This window comes from Lampetra fluviatilis, chromosome 39 (assembly GCF_964198595.1).
Source record: "Lampetra fluviatilis chromosome 39, kcLamFluv1.1, whole genome shotgun sequence".
Classification (NCBI taxonomy): domain Eukaryota; kingdom Metazoa; phylum Chordata; class Hyperoartia; order Petromyzontiformes; family Petromyzontidae; genus Lampetra; species Lampetra fluviatilis.
In genome coordinates, this window is record NC_136313.1 from 9,813,481 (window position 1) to 9,835,519 (window position 22,039).

General features: G+C 56.6%; 1 protein-coding gene across 1 annotated transcript in view; it reads right to left on the reverse strand.

Annotated features, from left to right (window-relative positions):
* Positions 1 to 22,039, reverse strand: part of FBN2 (fibrillin 2) — a 128,088-nt gene that overhangs the window by 20,065 nt on the left and 85,984 nt on the right. Inside the window, exons 27-46 of the mRNA XM_078874680.1 lie at positions 20,915 to 21,040; positions 18,906 to 19,031; positions 18,335 to 18,457; positions 17,676 to 17,801; positions 16,972 to 17,097; positions 16,444 to 16,566; positions 15,676 to 15,801; positions 15,016 to 15,141; positions 14,491 to 14,613; positions 11,679 to 11,801; positions 10,311 to 10,472; positions 10,118 to 10,186; positions 8,580 to 8,699; positions 7,285 to 7,410; positions 6,168 to 6,317; positions 5,138 to 5,209; positions 3,535 to 3,660; positions 2,737 to 2,862; positions 1,288 to 1,413; positions 246 to 362 (exon numbers count right to left, since the gene is read on the reverse strand). Of these exons, the coding sequence (XP_078730806.1) occupies positions 246 to 362; positions 1,288 to 1,413; positions 2,737 to 2,862; positions 3,535 to 3,660; positions 5,138 to 5,209; positions 6,168 to 6,317; positions 7,285 to 7,410; positions 8,580 to 8,699; positions 10,118 to 10,186; positions 10,311 to 10,472; positions 11,679 to 11,801; positions 14,491 to 14,613; positions 15,016 to 15,141; positions 15,676 to 15,801; positions 16,444 to 16,566; positions 16,972 to 17,097; positions 17,676 to 17,801; positions 18,335 to 18,457; positions 18,906 to 19,031; positions 20,915 to 21,040 (2,442 nt within the window). The remainder of the gene's footprint in view (positions 1 to 245; positions 363 to 1,287; positions 1,414 to 2,736; positions 2,863 to 3,534; positions 3,661 to 5,137; positions 5,210 to 6,167; positions 6,318 to 7,284; positions 7,411 to 8,579; positions 8,700 to 10,117; positions 10,187 to 10,310; positions 10,473 to 11,678; positions 11,802 to 14,490; positions 14,614 to 15,015; positions 15,142 to 15,675; positions 15,802 to 16,443; positions 16,567 to 16,971; positions 17,098 to 17,675; positions 17,802 to 18,334; positions 18,458 to 18,905; positions 19,032 to 20,914; positions 21,041 to 22,039) is intronic.

Sequence of the window (22,039 nt, forward strand, 5' to 3'; positions counted from 1 at the left end):
ATACAAAACTAGAATAAAGATCCCCCGTTTAGCCTGGACAGACTGTCGGGCCAAGTGCTGTTAGCGAGCACCTCATGACAGCACAGAAGGGGTGAGGTGGCCAGCGCCGTGCCCAGCCGCCTTTGTCTCCCGAGTGTCGATGTTTACTGCACACCACAACCCAAGGTACTCATTTGAGTCCAAGTCGACCTCTATAGTAAGAAACATCGCCACGCTAACGTGCCGTGGGGTGGGGGGTTGTTTACCGATGCAGTCGTTGTTGTGCGTGAGCTCGAAGCCGGGGAAGCAGAGGCAGTTGTAGGATCCCACCGTGTTGCGGCAGGTGCCGTTACCGCACGGCTGGCGCTCACACTCGTCGATGTCTAACGGGGGCGAGAGAGAGACAGAGAGACAGAGAGAGAGACAGAGAGAGAGAGACAGACAGAGAGACAGAGAGACAGACAGAGAGAGAGAGAGACAGAGAAAGAAACAGACAGAGAGACAGAGACAGACAGAGAGACAGACAGAGAGAGAGACAGACAGACATACAGAGAGACAGACATAGAGAGACAGACAGAGAGAGAGAGACAGACAGAGAGACAGACAGAGAGAGAGACAGAGAGAGAGAGAGAGACAGAGAGACAGAGAGACAGACAGAGAGACAGAGAGAGAGAGACAGACAGAGAGACAGAGAGACAGACAGAGAGAGACAGACAGAGAGACAGACAGACAGACATACAGAGAGACAGACATAGAGAGACAGACAGACATAGAGAGACAGACAGAGAGAGACGGGTGGCAGGGAGGGTCAATCTCTTGACTCCTGACCCGGCTCGCCGCAATCAGCCAGAGCAACAACCACAAAAAAGAGCAAATAATAAATAAATAAATAACCACAGAGCGCAAGCGAGGAAGCAGTCGAGTGGAAGTCGGCGCCAACAACGGCAGCGTAGCGCAGGAAAGCCAGCGCACAACCGCCTGCGAGCACATGACGAGTAGCAGACGTAGAGCAACTTCGTTGCTGGCGATCGCGACGGCCAAGTTCGATTGCTTAAACAAATGGTGCCTGGTAATGTTGGTCTGGAAGGCCAGCTGGCTGACGAAGTACATATCGCGTGATTTATACGAGGAGACGCAGAATGGAGTTCTGGCGGTGGCGGTGGTTGCGGCCGCGGCGGTGGTGGTGATGGCGTTGGTGATGGTGGCGGTAGCGGCGGTGGTGGCAGCGGTGGTGGCGGTAGCGGAGGTGGTGGCGGCGGCGATGGTGGTGAAGGTGGCGATGGCGGCGATGGTGGTGGCGGTGGTTACCCATGCACATGGTGCTGTCGTCCGTCCCCTTGAAGCCGTTGTGGCAGTGGCAGCGGTAGCTCCCGCGGGTGTCCACGCACTCGCCGTGGCTGCACACGTTGGGGATCTCGCTGCACTCGTTGCGATCTGCCCCACACAGACAAAGGACAAAGATCCAGCACCCCCCACCACGTGGCCTTCAACAGGCCGTTGGAGCAAGTGCCGTTAGCGAGTAGCGCCGACGGAGGCCGGCACGACGCACGAGTGGGCGATCAGCACCACGCCCGGCCGCCTTTGTCCCCCCGGTGCTGATGTTGAAACACCGCGCCGGTTACTCATTTGAGGCTGAGTTGACCTAGCGGAGGCCCAGTACTGGTTCAGATATCGGCCGCGAGTGGAAACTTGGAAACCTGGGTCGCTGGGTTTGTAGTGCGGTGTGCTAACCGCTGTGCCACCCTTCCACGCCACACACACACAGACAACGGCACAGGCTCAACATCGTCAGTGTAAGGAAACAAATCCTCAATGCTACGATAGCCCATTTGGGAAAGTCGTGGTGACTGGTCAGCTTTATTGCGTTAAAAATTTTTTTATTTCGTATTGGAACGTTTCCCTTGCCCCCGTGGGCGTATGGAAGTGGTTTTCCGCAGTGAATCTTTAACGAGGAGGGGGCCCTGAAGGCGATCCAAGCTGGGGACGACGACATTCACTGCCCATTCCTGTTTCTGTATTGACCCCATGGAGCCACGTTAACTACTTCACCTGGTATACAGGAGGTCGTGGGTTCGATCCCGACCCTGACGCCTGCTGTTGTATATTTGGAGTTTGCGTCTCTCTCTCTCTCTCCCAGTGGTCTCGTGGATTTTTCTCCGAGTCCTCCGGTTCTTCCCCCCACATTTATAATCAACATCACGCATTTAGAGCATTTGGCTGATATAAATTTCCACGCGATAAGCTACTTCGTTCAGCTATCATTTGTGATAGCCAGGGCGCTTTGGAAGAAGAGCCAGAGAGCTCAGCGGGCCTTACCTGTTAAAAATATAAAATAAATAGTTTCAAGTTTACATCACGGCTGGTTCCAGCGTCGGCCCGGATAAAAGTGTGCGGCTCCGACTCTTTACACGTTCACACGGCAAGAAGCCCATCCATCATACGCCAAGGCATCGTTTCAGCACCTTGACGCCGAGCTCCGAGCCCACCTCGTCGGCCGCCAAGGGCCCCCGTGGGAAAGTGCGTCGGGGCGCGCAAACCCGGAGCGTGAACCGCGCCCGGGCTCGCAACGCTGCGACGTGGCACTGCACCTCCCCGAGCCGCCCGGCTCTCCCCACCTCGTCGCCCGCTCGTGCCACGGCCACGGGCCACCGAGGGCACGGGGGGCGGGAAGTCCTTGACGCGAGTCGCGAGCGGAGCGCGGTGCCCGTGAGCGGAGCGCGGTGCCCGTGAGCGGAGCGCCGGCTCTCCCTTCCTCACCGATGCAGGCGCCCGCAGGGGAGAGCTTGTAGCCGGCGCCGCACTCGCAGCGGTAGCCGCCCGGGATGTTGATGCAGTCCGCGTTGCGCTGGCACAGCGTGTCGCCGTTCACGCACTCGTCGATGTCTGCGATGGGGAGAGCGGGGAGGGCGGGGGGGGGCGGGGGGGGCAGGGGGGGGGGCGGGGGGGGGAGCGGGTGGGAAGGCAGGGGGGGCGGGGGGGGGCGGGCGCGATGTAAAACGGCGGCATCGGCGAGGATTAAAATTAAGCGACGTTTTCACGCGTCTGGGAAACGTGCATTAAAGCATTAAAGCAGCACTGTAAAGTCTTGCTGCTGTCACTGCTTTATTTGTCTCCAGCAATCTGACTCCTCGTTCGGGGGGCTCCTCCGTCGGGCCGGGCGCCCGGGGCAGCCCCCCGCCCAACCCCCCCCGGCCCTTGCCACGCTGACGACGCCACCGGCAATGCACCAACGCCACAGACGTTTCGACTGCACTTGGGGTGTGTGTGTGTGTGCTCACTGCCCCACAAAGTGGTACTTCTCTTAGCGACCCCGGAGGGACGGCGAGCCTGGTCTACCGCCAATCGGGCTTTGAAGTCGCAAATTGCGAAGCGCGCTCCCTCTGCCGCAGAGCCTTACCTGGCCGGAATTTATTTAGGGGCGCCAGGAAGTCAACATCCATGCGGTCTGCTGGGTATTTACACGACGTGCGGTGTCGGGTGCCGAGCGGGTGAATGGGTAGTGCGACGATGGCGGTGATGACGTGTGGCGAGCGTGGGTCGGGGCAGGCGACCGACCTTCGCAGATGAGCAGCTGATCGCTGTAGCTGAAGCCCATGGGACACTCGCAACGGAAGCTGCCCAGCTGATTGATGCACACGCCGTTGGCACACACCCCGGGGATCTCCCGGCATTCGTCGATGTCTGCAGGTCACCGGCACGCACTCGTGATCATCGTCATCATCGTCGTCATTATCGTTGTTATCATCGTCATTATTTGTATCATCATTGTCATCTTTATCATCGTCATCATCGACGTCATCATCGTCGTCATCGTCGTCATTATTGTCGTCATTATCATTTTTATCATCGTCATCTTTATCGTTATCATTGTCATCATCGTGATCATCATCATCATAGTGATCATCATCGTGATCATCATCATCATAGTGATCATCATCGTGATCATCATTATAACCATGAAAGCAAACAACACCTCCAAGCAAGCAGGCCAAGAACGACAATGGATAGAAGCACGCAGGCACACGAGAAGAAGCACAGCTGCCGATCACCCACAAGTGGTGGTGGTGGTGGGGTCACAATGGCAGCTAAGCCAGACGAGATGCCCTTTGATGCGGCGTAATTTGTTGTCTGTTAACAGATTTGGGTGAAGAAGAGATTCATCGCCCCATACTCAATGACGCACCCACAAACATTCCGCTTCAGTCTAACAAAATAATAATAATCGTTTAGAATTCATAACGATCACAGTTTCCATTCAGCCAGAGTACAGAACGACCCAGAGGCAGCCAAAACCGGCGCTAATAATTGCCTGAGCTCTGGTGTCCTACATTGAGACTTTTGGCCAACTCCGTTCATGGCACAGTTCTTTACACGCGTCGGAGGAAGCGCGGAAGAAAACCCCACGGGTGCGCGGGGTGAGCAACGCAACGATGCCCCCGTCACGGACGGAACTGAACCCACTCGCTCGCTCCGCCTTCGCACCCTGGCCACAGCGCCCGCGGGCAGGGCGGGAGGCGGGGGGACTTTGGCGAGCGTGATCCGCCAACCCTCGCCGCAATACGGCGCGCCCGCCAGGAGCACCTGGCACGGCACGAGTGGAGTCGTGCGGTCGGCACACGACACATTTGTTGTTCCCCCGGCACCGAGGTTCACACATCGCACCGGGTACTCATTTAAGGCTGAATCCACCTGAGGGGTATACACAAGATTGTGCGGACGCTAATTGGGAGTTGATGGCCACGAATTCAATGTACATCACCAGGATCACCCATGAACAAAGACAAAGATCCCCCGTATAGCCTGCGCAGACTGTGGGAATGGACTGTTGGGAGCAGGGTTGTTAGCGGATCCCCTACGAAGGCTGGCATGGCACACGAGGGGGTGGGTGGCCGGCACCGACCGCCTTTGTCTCCCCAATGCTGATATTTACACTTCACACCGGCTACTCATTTAAGGCTGAGTCAGCCTAGAGGTGGGGGGGATGGCTCAGGATGGGTTCAAATATTTCACCTCTGCTGTGGGTCACGAGCAGGGAATCGATCTCGGGTCACTGGGTTTGTAGCGAACCACACTGCCGCTCCCCACGCCGCTGACCATCCGCCCCACGCACACACACGGCCAGGGGCAACACGGGGCTCTATCCACGTGCGGGACTTACCGACCGCCTTGCCCGTGTGGATGTCAATGATGAAGCCGGGCAGCTGGTTTCCGCACAGCTGCGTGTACCCCGCTGCAAGACAGAAGCGACGACGCACGACCACATTGGCAAGACTCGTGAATAAATGTTGCTTGCACGTTGTTTAGGGGTCGGTTTTGTTTTCCTTCTCTCTCCATTCGTCCCTCTTGGCGCAGACCCCCGACAACAACAACAACGACGACAAAAGTAGTTTTCGATTTTCTTCCACATTTCATGGAGAAGTACGCGCCGAGGACAAACGCAGGCTGGGGAGAGCAACGACGCGCGGTGAAAGTTTGGATTTTTTTTCGCGTCAGCTCCCATTACGCCGCCATTGAAACGTCCGCGGGACGTCCGCGGGACGTTTTCTTGGCAGGAGCGAGCGGCTCCCCCCTTGCCGACGCGCCGGCGGCCTCGACGGCGCGCATGCGGGCGCCAAAACAAACGGGCACCGCGCCACAATCGCCGCCACGATAACACCCAGCGTGGGGCGGGGTGGGGGGACACCAACAACAACAGCAGCAGCAGCAGCAAGTGGCTCCATCCCACCTCGTTCGTTCTCACCCGTTAAGCAATGCCAGAGACCGATTTCACGAAACAAACCAACCGGGACCCTGCATCATGGGCAGGGTCGGACCCAGAGATTCCGAGCGCGTCTCTCCCGGAGCTCCTACCCCGATATACGTCTCCCAACGGACCCCAAGTCTAATCCTTGGCCTGTGTAATATCGGCTTCTCAGAATTCCTTCTATTAAAACAAAACAATTCCATTTCAGTTCGTCGAATTTTACCCGAACCTGACTTCAGCGGGAAAAAATTTAATCTGACGGCGAGCCAAGTTTGGCAGCGATTGCCGAGGGTAGTCAGGGTGGTCCAACCGCAGCAAAGCCGGCGGAGGCTCGGGTCCCACACGGGTGTGCGCAGGTGCGCGTCCGTGACAAAGTTTCAAGCGTATTTTGCTTAACCGGGTGAGACCTCAAGAGAGGAGAGCCTGGATGGGTGCGTCGCGTTACCGGTGGCCGGGGCGGGGCAGGCCTCGCACGGCTTATTCCAGGCCTTGCCCACGTTGTAGGAGCAGCAGCACATCTTCTTGGTGAGGTTATAGGGCAGCTCCCCCTCGCACGTCTCATTGTAGCTCTTGTAGCAGAAGCTCTTGCGCATGTCTGCACGCAACGGCGGGGCGTGCATCAAAGTACGCAACTCGAGTTATTGCCGAGCAAACAAAACTTAGAGCAGCCTGTTCTGGAGGCCCCAAACAGGCTGAGATATCGGTTTTCCAACCGATAGGACTACAGTAGCACAGTGTGTGCACACAACTGTATCACCACTTTCCCACCCATGGCAAGACAATCATCTGGCCGCCCACTCTTTAACCGCAAAGGCTGCTGGCGAAAGTGTTCGTGAGCGACAATTAAAGCCATCAGTCCACGGGAGCGGGCGGCACGGATGGCCACCGCTTGTGCTGAAGGTTACACACCACGCCGGCTCCTCGTTGAAGGCGGAGGTTCACCTGGGTAAGGTGGCCCCCCAAGACATCGGCATTATCCATGGCAGTGCGTGAACCAATTAACCCCCTCCACTCCCCGTTACGCGTGCACGCAAAGACAAAGATCCCCCGTATAGTCTTTAACAGATTATTGAGGCAAGTGCTTGTTCTCGAGCAGCACCTATGAAGGCCGGCATGAAATGTGGGTGGTCAGCCCCATGCCTGGCCCCCTTTGTGTCCCCAGTGACGATGTTAACACATCACACCAGGTCCTTGTTCCGGTTCAGATATTCCCTGGCACTGTTAGTCGTGAGCAGGATTCCAACTCGGGTTGCTGGGTTCATAGTGCAGTGCGCTAACCGCTGCACTACCGCTCCCCACACGCACAACAACAGAGACCCACACACACACACGCACGCGAAGCAAATAACAGACACCCACTCTAGTCATATAGCCATGCACAAGGTGGTTTAGTATCCCATTGAATATTTTATCTCGGGGCATCAAACCCCAACCCTTCTCCGGGGGGGGGGGGGGGTGGCCTATTTTCTGGAACTCAGCTGCGGACAGCTCCCCCACCCTCGCACGTAGACACAAGAAGCGGACGAACCGACCCTCCGGCGCTCGCAGTGGCCGACTCTTACCCATGCAGCTGTTGCCTCCGTGCACCTGCACGTAGTCGGAGGGGCACACGCAGGTGTAGTTGCCCAGCGTGTTGTAGCACGTGCCCGGGCCGCACACGCCGGGGCTCCGCGAGCACTCGTCGATGTCTGCCTCCGACAAGCGAGAAGGACGGAGATTACGGCGTGCAGCCTCGGGCGGACGCTTAGAGGGGGGTGCGTTGAAATACGCGAGCGGTTGTGTAACAAAAATGATAATATCCTGTATTGAGCTTAGAAAGCGTCACTTAAGTCTCAACATTTTTTATTTTCCGGGGGGCCCTCAACTCAATGGGAACGGCAGGGCGGGTGGAGGGAGCTTAGTCAATTCCATCTCCATTTTTATTTGCGATTTGCGGCACCGCGTTGGCGGGGTGTTACCTCCCGGTAGGCAGGAGGTCGTGGGTTCGATCCCGACCCTGACACCTTTCTTTTGTTTTTCCCTCCACATTTAGAATGAACGTGCATTTAGCGTATTTTGGCTGCTATAAATTTCCACGTGATAATAAGCCACTTCGTTGAGCTATCATTTGCGGCCATGGCACTTCTGAAAAATGGCTGTATAGCTCAGTGGGCCTTAACTGGTAAGATAGAAATAGTTTCGTCTCGTTTTTAGTTTATTTGGGAGGAAACTGGAGAACCCGGAGAGAATGCAACATGGCCTCTCCAAAGGTTCAACACAAATGGATTCAAGAACCCACTTGCTATACTGCCCACTTATTGGAGCACCGATATGGTGAGGTATCATATCCCTCCTGGTACGCAGCAAGTCGTGGGTTCAATCCTGGACCCTGGCGATGCCTGTTGTATATTTGGAGTCCGCGTGTTTTCTTTCCCCGTGGTGGTAATGTGGATTTTCTCCGGGTCCCTGCGGTATTGCCACCCAACACATTTAGAATCAACACGCGTTTAGATTACGTGATGAAGATATAAGCCACTTATGTGTGGCCAGGTCGCCTCTGAAAAATAACTAATAGCTCAGTGGGCTTTAGTTGGTAAATAAAATAGCTTAATTTCAGCTTATAGCATGGCTTTCTCGGCTGTTCAGTGGCCTAGCGAGTTCCGTGAGTGTTAACAAATCGGTGCACGATACACCGGATCCTTACCACCGGAGTCTAGGGTCAGCGTGCCGCACAAGCGAGGACCGATTACGTTGGCGCTCGCTCGTTTTATGATCTCCCTTCACGCCCGGGAGTTCGGTCGAAACGCACGAGCCGAGAGATTGCGCGGGACGGGCGCGGGATGGGCGCACAAGCAGGGCGGCAACGCGCGGTACGCACCCTCGCAGATGCGCTCGTTCCGGAAGTACCCAGGCGGGCACACGCACATATACGTTCCAAACGTGTTCACGCAGTTCCCACCCTGGCACAGCCCTGGCAGCTCCTGGCACTCGTCGATGTCTGCACGGATGGCGCACACACACACACACAAAGGCAGAGATCCCCCGTATAGCCTTGGAACAACTTGTTGGGGCAAGTGCTGTTAGCGAGCACCTATGAAGGCCGGCACGGCGCATGAGGGGGTGGGTGGCCAGCGCCACGTCCGGCCACCTTTGTCTCCCCAGTGCTGATGTTTACGCAACGTGCCAGGTACTCAATTAAGGCAGAGTCGACCTAGGGGAGGCACAGGACACGTTCAGATATTCGCCACTATTCTTTGGCCGTGAGCGGGAAGGGAATTCGGGTGACTGGGTTCGTAGCGGAGTGCGCTAACTGCTGCGCGACCACTTGTTGTCCTTCCCCGCATGATCTTAGTTGGCTACGTGCGGTGGCTACGTGCGGTGCGAAAGAAGTTCAACATAAATACAACACACACAAGTGGCACCTTCACACGGGCAACAACGAATCATAGCAACAGCTGTGTGAAGCGTCAGGCATCTCGAAATTGGCCTCGCTAAGTAACATCACGTACTATGAAAGTGAAGCAAAGCGGAGTTCGAATCGCAATCTGTGATAGCAGCCCTGTAGTCCGTAACGTATCTGTCTTTGCTGCAGTGCGGCCATCATACAAATATAGTCCCGTATAAATTATATTTACGAAGAATTTAATTGCAGCTGCAACAAAAACTAATTTTCCGTCTCCCAATTTAACTCCGTTGGTTCCCTTGGCGCCGTGGCAGGAGGAGAAGAAAATTCCAAATTTGGAATTTGCGCAGCTGAACGTCTCTGTGGGCCCTTGGCCTTCATCATCACGACCAGGGACACCAAACTTTTATATAATCTCTTCAACAAACCCACCGCATACGTCAAAAAACACCAAATTTAGCATTGCCAGAGATGGAAGTCAACCAACTTGAACTGAACGTAATGGGGTATTTTTTGTGTAGTCGTTGGTGACGGGGCTGAGGCCATCAACTCACTACACTTGAGGACTGGTTTAATCACAGGCAGCAGCTGCCTGCAATTCGAATCCCAGAATCTCAGCGGTGCCTTCTCAGCCAGGATCTCAGCGGTGCCAACTCAGCCAGGATCTCAGGGAACCCAGAATCTCAGCGGTGATGACTCAGCCAGGATCTCAGGGAACCCAGAATCTCAGCGGTGCCTTCTCAGCCAGGATCCCAGTGGTTCCAACTCAGCTAGGATCCCAGCGAACCTCGGATCTCAGCGGTGCCAACTAGGTCAGCATCCCAGCGTTTGTGACCTCTGACCCAACCTGGTCAACCTTCCACCTCTTATTCACAGTGATGGCTGAGATCCAAATTCAAAGCAAGGATCTCATGTGGCACCGGCTCAGTCTCTGACAAAGTAGTAGCCTCATTGGGCCACCCGGCCAACTTCTGTCCAAGGCATGTTAAATGTAAACGTAGAATAAGTGTTACCTTCCAGGATCACTGTGATTGGATTTGGCCTGAAGCCCTCTCCTCCGGGACACAGGGTCTTGTACTCATCTGTGGAATGCAGCAGCAGCAGCATTGAGGAGGGTCACAGGAAGCACTGTGAGCAGGAACAAAGCCTGTCTGTAAGGCCCCTTTACACGTGGGAGGCCGGACCCATGAGCTCGTGCCCTCTGACCTGTGCTGGAGACTGGGCAGATCTCGCAGGGGTTTCCCCAGGCGCGTCCGAGCGAGCAGCAGCAGGAGGCGCGCGTCACCCCGACGCCAATCTCCGCGCTGCAGCTGAACCCCCCGTCGCCTCGCGGCTCCGGCTCAAAGAAGCAGCTTCCCACACGCGTGTCTGTGGCACAAGGACGAAGATCCCCGTATTTAGCCTTGAACAGACTGCTGGGGCAGGTGCTGTCAAGGAGCGCCTATGAAGGCCGCAATGGCGTAGGAAGCGGTGGTGTGGCCAAAGCCAAGTCCGGCCACTTTGTTTCCCCAGATCTGATGTTTTACACACCACATCGGGTACTTAATTTAGGCTGCGTTAACCTAGGGGAGGCCCAGGAGCGGTTAAGATATTCGCTATTACTTTTTTCGGTCGTGAGCGGGAATCGAACCCGGGTAGCAGTGTTCCTAGCTTGGCGCACGAACAACCACACTTTCGCTACACTACCGCTCCTCGCACCAACACAATGCACGTACACTTGCACATGTACACAAGCGCCTATATATTTTGCACTTACACAATCACAAGCAGGTGCGTGCACGCACACAGAGGCAGGCTTAAGTTTGGCGTGTCACAGCTGTACGGTCTGGGCCAAATTCATATCCAGGTGCGAGTGTGGACAGGCGGACTCGACTATAAAGTAGGTCAGGACGTACATGTGCACACGAATGCCTGCACGCTCGCCTAGGACGCATCTCCTTGACTGATCACAGGCCACGCAAGCCCGGTCACGTGGTGAAATGAAAAAAAACATACGCATTCTGAATCTGGGGGGAAGAAGTATGTGAAAACGATTAACGAAATCACAAACACTTGGCAGAGGCCAAGGATGACAAAGCACAGATGTCCACGGCGAGGCCGAGGGAGCGTGGCCGAGCCTGGCCTCGTTTCGGCGCGACGAGCGCCGGGGGCCACGCGGTCCGCGACGAGGAGGCCCGTCGTCATCGCTGCACCGTCCGGCCTTCGTCTACCGCAGCGTTCTTCATTGCAAGGCCCGCGAGCCGCTGGTGGCCCCCTGGTGGCCTCTAGTGCGGCCCCTGACGTGCGGCTCCCGACAATGCACGTGACGACAGCCCCCGTCATCGTCGTGCTGCTGTTAAACCCCAATGGTTTCAAATGTGTGGCGGCCCTCACGCTGTGATGATGTCTTATCGGCGAAAGTGGCCCCCCCACCTCTGAAAATGTCAGCGTAGAACACTGGCCTATGCCTCGTCGAAAACGCCACTGCTCACGTCGGGAACTGGCCGGAAACAAGAACAGAAGTCAAAAGTGCAGAGCAAAAACAAACGCGAGGCCAGCACGCGGCGAGGAGCGACCCGCCCCGTCGGTACGCACCGACGCAGCCCACGCCCGTGGGGTTGAGCTCAAAGTCGGGCGGGCAGTTGCAGATGTAGCTGCCCGGCGTGTTTGCGCAGATGCCGTTGATGCAGTTCACCGGGTCCCCGCACTCGTTCACATCTGCGAGCGGGAGAATGTCCTCCGTCAGCGGATGGCGGGGGAGAGCGGGGGGGGGTGGGGGGGGGTAGAGGACTCGCTGCGTGATACTCTACGAGGCAACGCCTCAGCCGGCTTGCTCTCTATCCTTGTGCATGATGGCAGCAACACATCTAGGAGCTAAAATGCCGATGTCAAGGTCGGCGAGCCACGGTGAGAGGGCTTTAGGATAGAAAGTAGGTGTCATTGTTTTTCTACGGCCCGTCATCCTCTGTCGAAGGAACGCAGAACACGGCGGCTTGAACTTTACGGTTCACAGTTTTGGTTTGCACGGCCACGTTCGCACTGCTGTGGCTCGCGCCTTTAAATGTCCCTGTTGGGTGGGAGAAGGTAGAGCCTCGAGTCACCTCAAACATAACTCGTGCCGTCATCAAGGCGAAATGCACGTCGTTAATTCGAATATAGAAACGATCGGTAGGAGCCGGTTCATTTGCAGGTACCGGTGGGTGGGTGATTTCTTTGCCGGCGGTTATTTTGTCCACGGTGTTCGTGTTAAGTGGAAAATAGGCAGCCTTCGTCGCGTCTTACTGCGAGCCAAATCAAATCTTCAAACGTTTGGCACGTTTAGCATTCGTGCCACGCGCACGCAGCGAGGCCACCGCGAAGACGCTACAGCACCGCCTGGAACATTCGCGAAATATTCACGCGGCGCACTGCGTATAAATCAAGTTGTAGTTGAACGTAATTGCGATTTCATTGCTTTTTTTTCTCCCATCCTTAGCGTGCGCACTGCTGCACAATTCCTCGCGCCATTCAACCGATTTAATCAAAGGAAGTCCCAGCAAGTTTAATTGCGCCGCAGTGAACGTAGTTCAACATTTCTATTTTGTTAAAATTGGATCTCTATTCCCTCGCAGCTGCATTGCTCGTGGTGTCACAGCGGGCGCACGCACACGCGCGCAGGACAGCCTGGCGCTCACTTGATTTTCCAAATTAACGAGCCTCCGTGGTTTGCATACAATAAGCACAACATTGGACTGATCTCGCAGAGGCGTATAAGACGAAGATCCCCCGTGTAGCCTTAACAGACCGTTGGGACAAGTGCTGATTAGTGAGCACCAATGAAGGCCGGCAACTGTGGCACACGAGGGGGCGGGTGGCCAGCGCCACACTCGACCGCCTTTGTCTCCGTAGTAACGATGTTTACACGTCGTACCAGGTGCTCATTTCGAAGCCGAATCAACCTAGGGGGCCCAGGACCGATTCAGATAATCGCCACCGGCGGTGGCCGTGAGCGGGGAATCGAACTCGGCGCGCTAACCGCTGCTGCGCCGCCGCTCCCCACATAGCCGCACCCGAGCACAGCGGCCTCCAGCACGGCGCTACGTCTACGAACATCGGGGGCGCGCCACCGTTGTTCCCTGTGCTCCGAAAACATCGCTCATCCAGCGTGTCGCTTCCAAAAAACTAAACATGTTTTCGATCGGAGGCAGAGCGATGGAATCAGCTCGTGCGCAGGCACCAGGTGAATTGCTACGCCGCAGGATCGTGAGCGGTAGCTGGCGGCCTGGGGGAAGGCCTTCATCCAGCAGCGGATTAGCCATGGCTGGAGAGTTTACATATATATTTATATATTACATCTATTGGACCTTTTTGCCAGTTTCGAAATGATGAAAAAATAACAATCGACTTCACCCTTTCTGGCAATAACACAGGAGGTGTTCAGATGTTCAAACACCAAGTAGACAACACACACCGATTCCAAGGCATCAAGTCTGCATTAACCACACGTGCTTATGCAAACAAACATTCTCTGATATTGTATGCAATGTCTTTGAAACTGATTGGCCTACACCAGAGACAGCCTTATTTTGTATGCCCTTGCAATAGGTGTTGTCTGTGTGGCGATTGAACATCTGAACACCTACTGTGTTACTGCCAGCAAGGGTGAAGCCGATTCTTCTTTTGTCACCATATAAATCTCACCGAGAAAAATCCCTCGCGATGGAACATCCCGTCTGCGAGGGGTGTCCGAGGTGTTGTTTGACACCCGATGATGATGTGCATGCAGACATTTTAAAAACGATGATGACAATGACGACGATGAACAGTCTGAAATAACCTGAATTCGATGAAAAATCCAACTTACTCTGCCTTGTTTGTGGAGAGCACCTATCCTTCGGTGGCCCCGGCACAGAGCTATATATTCTTTGGTATTCTCATAAATGTTATCGATGGCAATAACAAAAAATGTATTTCAACTCGTAATGTGCACGGTATTCTCTCGGTCTCGATGAGGGAGGGCAACTACTCAGAGGCGCGAGTACTCCATCGACGGTGAACCCATCGGCTCGCTGCGCCTGCGAACCCGGTTTAATAACAACAGTCTAATAACGGCGCAGGTTTAATAACGACAGTCTAGTTTCGACGGTTTAATAACGACGGTCTAATAACGATGCCGGTTTAATAACGACAGTCTAGTAACGACGGTTTAATAACAACGGTCTAATAGTGACGCCGGTTTAATGACAGTCTAGTAACGACGGTTTAATAACAACGGTCTAATAACGGCGCCGATTTAATAACGACAGTCTAGTTTCGACGGTTTAAAAACGACGGTCTAATAACGACGCCGGTTTAATAACGACGATGGGCGGAGGGGTGATTGTGGCACGACGGAGCCGGGGGACCCGGCGGTGCCGTGCCGACGCACCGGTGCAGTTCCCTCCACTGTGGTCCAGCTCGTAGCCATCGTCGCACACGCAGCGGAACGTCCCCGGCAGGTTCTGGCACGAGCCAAACACGCAGATGTTGTGGAACGCGCACTCGTCGATGTCTGTTGTGGGGGGGGGGGGGGTGGGCGGTGGGGGGAGAGGGGGGGTTAGCACGAAGAGTCACTCACTAGCACCGCACTCGGCCCGCGGGGGGCGAGGGGGTGAGGGGGGTGAGGGGGCGAGGGGGGCCAGGGGGTGAGGGGGGCGAGGGGGCGAGGGGGGTGAGGGGGGCGAGGGGGTGAGGGGGGCGAGGGGGAGAGGGGGGCGAGGGGGTGAGGGGGGCGAGGGGGCGAGGGGGGCCAGGGGGTGAGGGGGGCGAGGGGGCGAGGGGGGTGAGGGGGGCGAGGGGGTGAGGGGGGCGAGGGGGTGAGGGGGGCGAGGGGGAGAGGGGGGCGAGGGGGTGAGGGGGGTGAGGGGGGCGAGGGGGAGAGGGGGGCGAGGGGGGGGGCGACGGCACGACGTACCCTGGCAGGCCTTGCTGTCTTCGCTGGGAGCGAAGCCCATCTCGCACTCGCAGCGGTAGCCGCCCGGCGCGTTCAGACACTGCCCGTTCTCGCACAGGTCCACGTTGTCGGCACACTCGTCCATGTCTAGATCGCGGGGGGGGGGGGGGGTGGGGAGGGGGGCGAGGGGAGAGCGGTACCGGCATTGTGACGTCGTCGGAACTTTCCGACGCGCAGCGACCCCCCAGTGAAGAGGGAGCGGAGAATCACCGCCGTGGAAAAGGAAAACCTTCCAGAGAATTCTGAACGTTTCCGTGTGAAGAGCAATGCAACGGACGAGGAAGGAAGCCCTGACAAAGAAATCGAGGCTACTAATTCAGGCAAATGTGCAGTGCGGGGAAACTACAATATTTCGGAGGCGACTTGACCAGGATGGCGACGGAGGGAACTCTGGAGGGACCTCGTGCAAGAGGATCTGACTGGAGGTCAATCGTCAAAGCGCCGGACGGGCTGGAAGCTATCTCCGTTGAACGACGCTCGCGGCGGACACCGAGAAGCGGAGAGGCCATTGTGAGGGGACATCAACTGCCACAAGAGCCAAGGAGAGAGGCAAGCAGCGGGCCAGGGTGCTCGCGGCCCAGGTGGATTGGCGATCGGGAGTGGAGCGCCGGGAGGCCCGACCTGAGCAGGAGTGGCCGTCCCCAGAGAAGCCGTCCTTGCACACGCAGCGGAACGAGCCCGGCGTGTTCACGCAGTCGGCGCTCGCGCTGCACTTGTGCGTCCCGTTGGTGCCGCACTCGTCCACGTCTGCGGTAGAGCACGTGCACACGTGCGCACACACACGCACGAATACAATCACATAGATGCAAAGATCCCCCATATAGCCTTTAGCTGTTAGCGAGTAGCACCTATGAAGGCACGGTACACAAGGGGGTGGGTGGACAGCACCACACTCGGCCGCCGGCCTTTGCCTCGTCGGTGCGGATGTTTACACGGCGCACCACGTAATCATTTAAGGCCGAGTCGACCTAAGGAAGGCTCAGAACCGGTTCAGATATTCGTCACCGATGTTGGTAGTGAGCGAGAATCAAACTTCGACACACATGCGCACACGCAGAGGACTACCCTGGTAAAAAACCATGACACGCACACAAAATTGCAAATATACAGAATATAAACTTGTTTACAGCTACATTTCTAATGCCCCCTGCTTTACACCTGCGCGTGCTTTTGCACGAGGAGCTGGGTCTGAGAAGCAAGGCCTGGAGGCCTCGGGGCAGAATGCCACGTGGGGCCCCCTGATAGGCCCGTTGTGGGGCTCCCTTTCGTTGGGAGGCCTGGGGATAAGTTCCCCATTCACCCCCCCCCCCCCCATTCTCTGCATGGCCCCCATCGACTGATCTGCAGGTCTCCGGGGTCACGAGGTCACACGGTCTCGGGGGTTCTCACCGTGACAACGCGTCCCGTCTCCATCCCAGCCGTCGTTGCACACGCAGCGGAAGCCTCCGAGCACGTTGCTGCACTCGGCGTTCACGTCGCAGTTGTGGGCTCCGATCTCGCACTCGTCCACGTCTAGGCCCGGGGAAGGGAGGAGGCGAGAGAGGCGGTTATCCGCTTCGACACGTAATAACACAATCGCGTTTTTGGTCCATCGGCCTATTGGCCTGTTGAATACATGTTTTGCAAGTAGCAATCGTTTAAACAGGCAAAACTTCTGGGCCTGTTTTGACTTTCCGAGTCTTAGCAGAGGCGCGGCTTCGTAGACAAATGCTGTGGGGTTTCTTTACAGCAAGGAAGGGAGCGGCCTCCATATACGCACTGTGGTGCCAGCAGTGTGACGGATCGAAACGCCATTTTATTTTCACGCGATGAAAACACGACGACTCGTTGCTTTACCGATTGCTTTATTACCCATGGGCCTACGACGGCGCACGACACGCACGCACGTCACGTGCGTGGAGTGCGAAGGAGCCTCACCCGTGCACCCCGACGTTCCTTTGCGCACGTGGAACCCGTTCTGGCAGTGGCAGATGAAGGAGCCGCGCGTGTTCTCGCAGTCGCCGTAGAGGCAGATGTTGGGGTTGAGGTCGCACTCGTTCACATCTGCGAACCAGGTCGGGCGGGGACAGGGGGCGGGGAGCCGAGGGTCAGCATCGGGGTCACCGGCTCATCAAGTCTCGCGGTCATCGTACACGGATTGCGCCATGAAGAAGCTACATCCTGTTGTGTCGCACAGCGGCGGGATACACACGTCGTGTGGAACGAAACGGGTGTAAGCGGGGTGGAGGAAGAGCTACTGTAGGCCGAGGTCGTGACCTGTTCTGTAGCTCACGCAGAACTTCTCTGATTTCCCCTCGCTGTGTTGCGCACGCGGGAGCCACGTTTTAACGCTTAGTCAGCGACCTCTTAACCGCTGCAAATACAGGGAGCGAGCCGCTCACGAAACCGAACACAATCTGGCACGGGAACGCGTAGGAGACGGATTTATTTCCAGCCGATTTCTTTCCTTTACTCGCAAAACCGAAACGCGCGAACGCGTTCGTCACGGCCTCGCTACGGTCCTTCGGGTCCGTTCCCCCGGCGAAGACCCCGTCTATGGGGCCCGGCGACCAGCAAGGGTCGCGAGCTGGACGACCCTCGACGGAGGGGGAGAGAGGCGCGGACGGACACGACGGCCTCACCCAGGCAGATCTTCATGTCCATGGAGGCCATGAATCCGTCGTAGCAGAGGCAGCGGTAGTCGCCGGGGACGTTGGTGCACTGACCGCCCTCGCACACGTCCAGGCTGTCCTCGCACTCGTCAATGTCTGGAGGAGGAGGCGGCGAGAATCAATCACGGGCGACAACGCAACCGTTGATTTCAACCAGATGTCGACAACGCACCGTACATAGCCAACCGTGCTTGATCGGAGGCACGGGGGAATGACAACAAATGAAACATAAAAAGTAGTTTTAAAAAAATTCGTTAATGTTACAGAACATAAAAACAACAGCAGCAGCAGCGGTAAGTAGGACCTGGGTCTGCACTCGTTTGATCAAATTTTCTTATTCTTCTTCTTCCGTATTGATATGAATTGACTATGAATAATAATGTCAACAGTGTTCGCTCGCTCTCGTAGGGAGAGAACGACTTGGAGGCGCGAAGAAACACGGGCAGCAATCGCGCAAGCTCTGCAGTCCTCTGTTTATTAAGGTGTTATAGGCCAAATAAAAAGTGTTTACAGGTGGGAGGAAACCAGAGCACCTGGAGAAAATCCACTCACGCGAGGGGGAAACACTCTATCCCATACAGACGGAGCAGCCGGGCGATCGGTGCGGGCCAATCGGTGTGGGGCCTCACCTGCACAGGTGCGCGTGTCGGGAAGCAGAGCGAAGCCCATGTTGCAGCTGCACTCGTAGCTGCCCTCGGCGTTGGCGCAGTGCGTGTCGCAGCCTCCGTTCTGGATGGTGCACTCGTCAATGTCTGCGCAGCGGGAGGGAGGGCACGCAACGTGAACAACGACGCGGCGCGACGAGAGCGAGCGCGGGCGGACACGAGCACAAAGCAGGCGGCCACTTGTTGTTTTGAGCCGTGCGCTCATTTGACCGCGTTCCACTGTCGAAACCGCCCAGCCTCCTCTGACGTCCTCAATCTTCGGGCTGCCGATGCCTCGAGCGAGACGCCGCCCCTCCCCCCGGTGCGATCGCGGCTCCCGGCGCGCTCGGCGCGGTCAGCCCTCTGGCAGAGGAGGCGAGGAGCTCGGCGTGAACGCAACGGCCGTCTGTCCAGTCAGTCGACTTCGTGATACCGGCTCCCGGCGCCCTGAGTCAGCTCAGTCAGTCAACTTGGTCGCAAGTCTTTGGGCTGCATGCAAAGCGGGTGGTGAGGGAGTCTAGGATGACGACGGTGTTCCGTGCGCGGACGCACGTACCGACGCACGCCTGGCGGTCGCGCGTGGTCTGGTAGCCCGGGTTGCACGTGCACTGGAAGGTGCCCACCATGTTCACGCAGCGCCCGTTGCGGCACAGGCTGTCGCTCAGCGAACACTCGTTCACGTCTGTGGGGAAGGAAGGAAGGAAAAAATAAAGGGGCAACGAATAATCGCGATCGAAACGCGGCCGCCACTCGCCTGCCGCGTCCAGGCACTGGGGCGGTCGCCACGGGACGGTGGGGCGAGGCGCACACGCGTTCGCGTGATCGCAGGGCCCTCCAGCAAACGACTTTCGCCCACATGTGCAACCCGACCGCTGATTGTCGGCGGCGAGCCGGCAGGGGGGCTGCCGGCAGGGGGAAGCGCTCCGGGTGAAGAGTCGTCGGAAAGCGCGGCGTAATTAGCTACCGGAGAGTTTGCGAGAGGAGCGGAGGGCTTTCCAGGAAAATTAGGCGGATGGGGGTCAAACAAGGTTCAGGCTTCCGCTGTTAATTAGGGTAAGCGCCGGTCTCGCCAGCGGGGCATCAATTTGTCCTCTGGGTGCTCTCCACAGCTGCCCCCTCCCCCCACTAAGATGGGGCACATCCATCAGTGGAGGACCCCACACTGGGCTCTGAGCAGGAAACTCAGCCCCGCACGGACCCCGGAGGGACGGGCGCACGGATCCTCTCTCTCTCGAGAGAGAGAGAGAGAAGACAGTGGGAGCGTTTACGTTTAAAATGAAATGAATATACACGCTAATTTGTAACGTGATTGCCCAACTCCGTGAAACGAGTGTGTATACACTCACAACAGCACGTACAGGGCTCAGCAGGCACGCAGTCACTCACCCCTACCTCACGATCCGATGAATCGCAACGATCTGAGATAGCAGTTTCAATCAAGAATTCATTATCTGTTGCCTCGGTTTATGTTTTTACCGTCGCATTTATATTGTTCATCATTTTGCCGTGTTTCGTATCGCGCCGTCCCGTTCACTCTATTCGGTGGCATCGTGAAACAGTTGTACGAGTTAAAACGTAATTATTAAATCGATGCGTGCATCAAGAATCGAGCGCCAGTCGCCCTCGGTGGGCGGATCGTCGCGTGCGCAGTCAACACGGCCGTCACACGCGCATCATACCTTGCGCTCCCCACATCTGGATGCGTTTAAACGAGAGGCACATGGTTAATGAGGAGAGCAGCGGCTGCTTGGCACAGATCACAAGAGGAAGCGGCTCCAAGTGGGTGGGCTTGGGGAAGGGACAGCGTGGGATTGTGAATGGGGAAGGGATCGGCGTGGGATTGTGAATGGGGAAGGGATCGGCGTGGGATTGTGAATGCTTGGGAAAGAGTGGGATTGTAATTGGGAAGAGACAGCATGGGATTGTAAATGGGAAGGGGTTATGGGCGGGGGCGTTATGGGCATACGTGGGTACGAGTGCGTGGGTACGAGTGCGTGGGTACGAGTGCGTGGGTACGAGTGCGTGGGTACGAGTGCGTGGGTACGAGTGCGTGGGTACGAGTGCGTGGGTACGAGTGCGTGGGTACGAGTGCGTGGGTACGAGTGCGTGGGTACGAGTGCGTGGGTACGAGTGCGTGGGTACGAGTGCGTGGGTACGAGTGCGTGGGTACGAGTGCGTGGGTACGAGTGCGTGGGTACGAGTGCGTGGGTACGAGTGCGTGGGTACGAGTGCGTGGGTACGAGTGCGTGGGTACGAGTGCGTGGGTACGAGTGCGTGGGTACGAGTGCGTGGGTACGAGTGCGTGGGTACGAGTGCGTGGGTACGAGTGCGTGGGTACGAGTGCGTGGGTACGCGAACGTGGGTACGAGTGCGTGGGTACGAGTGCGTGGGTACGCGAACGTGGGTACGAGTGCGTGGGTACGAGTGCGTGGGTACGCGAACGTGAGTACGCGAACGTGGGTACGAGTGCGTGGGTACGAGTGCGTGGGTACGAGTGCGTGGGTACGAGTGCGTGGGTACGAGTGCGTGGGTACGCGAACGTGGGCATGCGTGCGCGTGGTTTACCAACGCAGGCAAATCCGTCTGGAGTGAGCTCGTGCCCCGGCGGGCACAGGCACTTGAAGCTGCCGTCCGTGTTCACGCACGTGCCTCCCCGGCACAGCGAGTGGTCTCTCTCGCACTCGTCCACGTCTGCCACGCAGGGAAACACGCGCGCACAAACACACGCACACAAGTGCACGAACACACGCACACAAGTGCACACGCGCACACACATACACGCACACATGCGCGCACACACGCACCCCGACGAGAATTGGTGAATTCCGTGACTTAGCACTGAGCTGGCACGAAAAAAATTAATACGTTATGTTCGAGTTTTTCTACTTGATTTTGCCAATGTCAACATTTTCACGTGAGTGACATGCGACAAACACGCTTTGCCGTGCGTGTAACAGATGTGTCATTGAGTTGTGCATAAAGAGGCCGATTGAAATACCTTGACAAGTGATTTTGTAATATCATATTCCAGGGCCGGATTTTTTTCTAAGTTAAAAATAATATTCCCATCCCTCCCAACCCCCCCCCCCCCCCCCGCAGAGAATCCCTTGTGAGATGGAACACCGTCTCACTACGACAGTGTTTACTAATTTTTCCGATCATTTGGAGTTTGCATGCCCCGTGATCCGCGCGGATTTTTCTACAGGTTTTCCCCTGCACATTTAAAAACGTTTGGCTGCTATACATTTCTACGTGATACGCCACTTCGTTCAGGGCTATCATTTGTGATGGCCAGGTCGCTTCTGAAAAGGAACTACATAGCTCAGTGGGCCTTACTTGGTAAAATTATTTGTAAAAAAATGTAAGTTAAGTTTAGATTGCCTCCTTATCCATTGGCACCAAACGGGACAGATTGGTAACACTATAAAAAAACGATCATCGCACGCGCGAGGACCCTGGGAACACTCCGAGGCTGCCAGTACCAGTCCGAAGCTGCCAGTACCAGTTCGAGGCGGCCAGTACCAGTTTGAGACAGCCAGTACCAGTTCTAGGCTGCGAGTACCAGTTCTAGGCTGCCAGTACCAGTTCGAGGCGGCCAGTAGCAGTTCTAGGCGGCCAGTACCAGTTCGAGGCGGCCAGTAGCAGTTCTAGGCGGCCAGTACCAGTTCGAGGCTGCCAGTACCAGTTCTA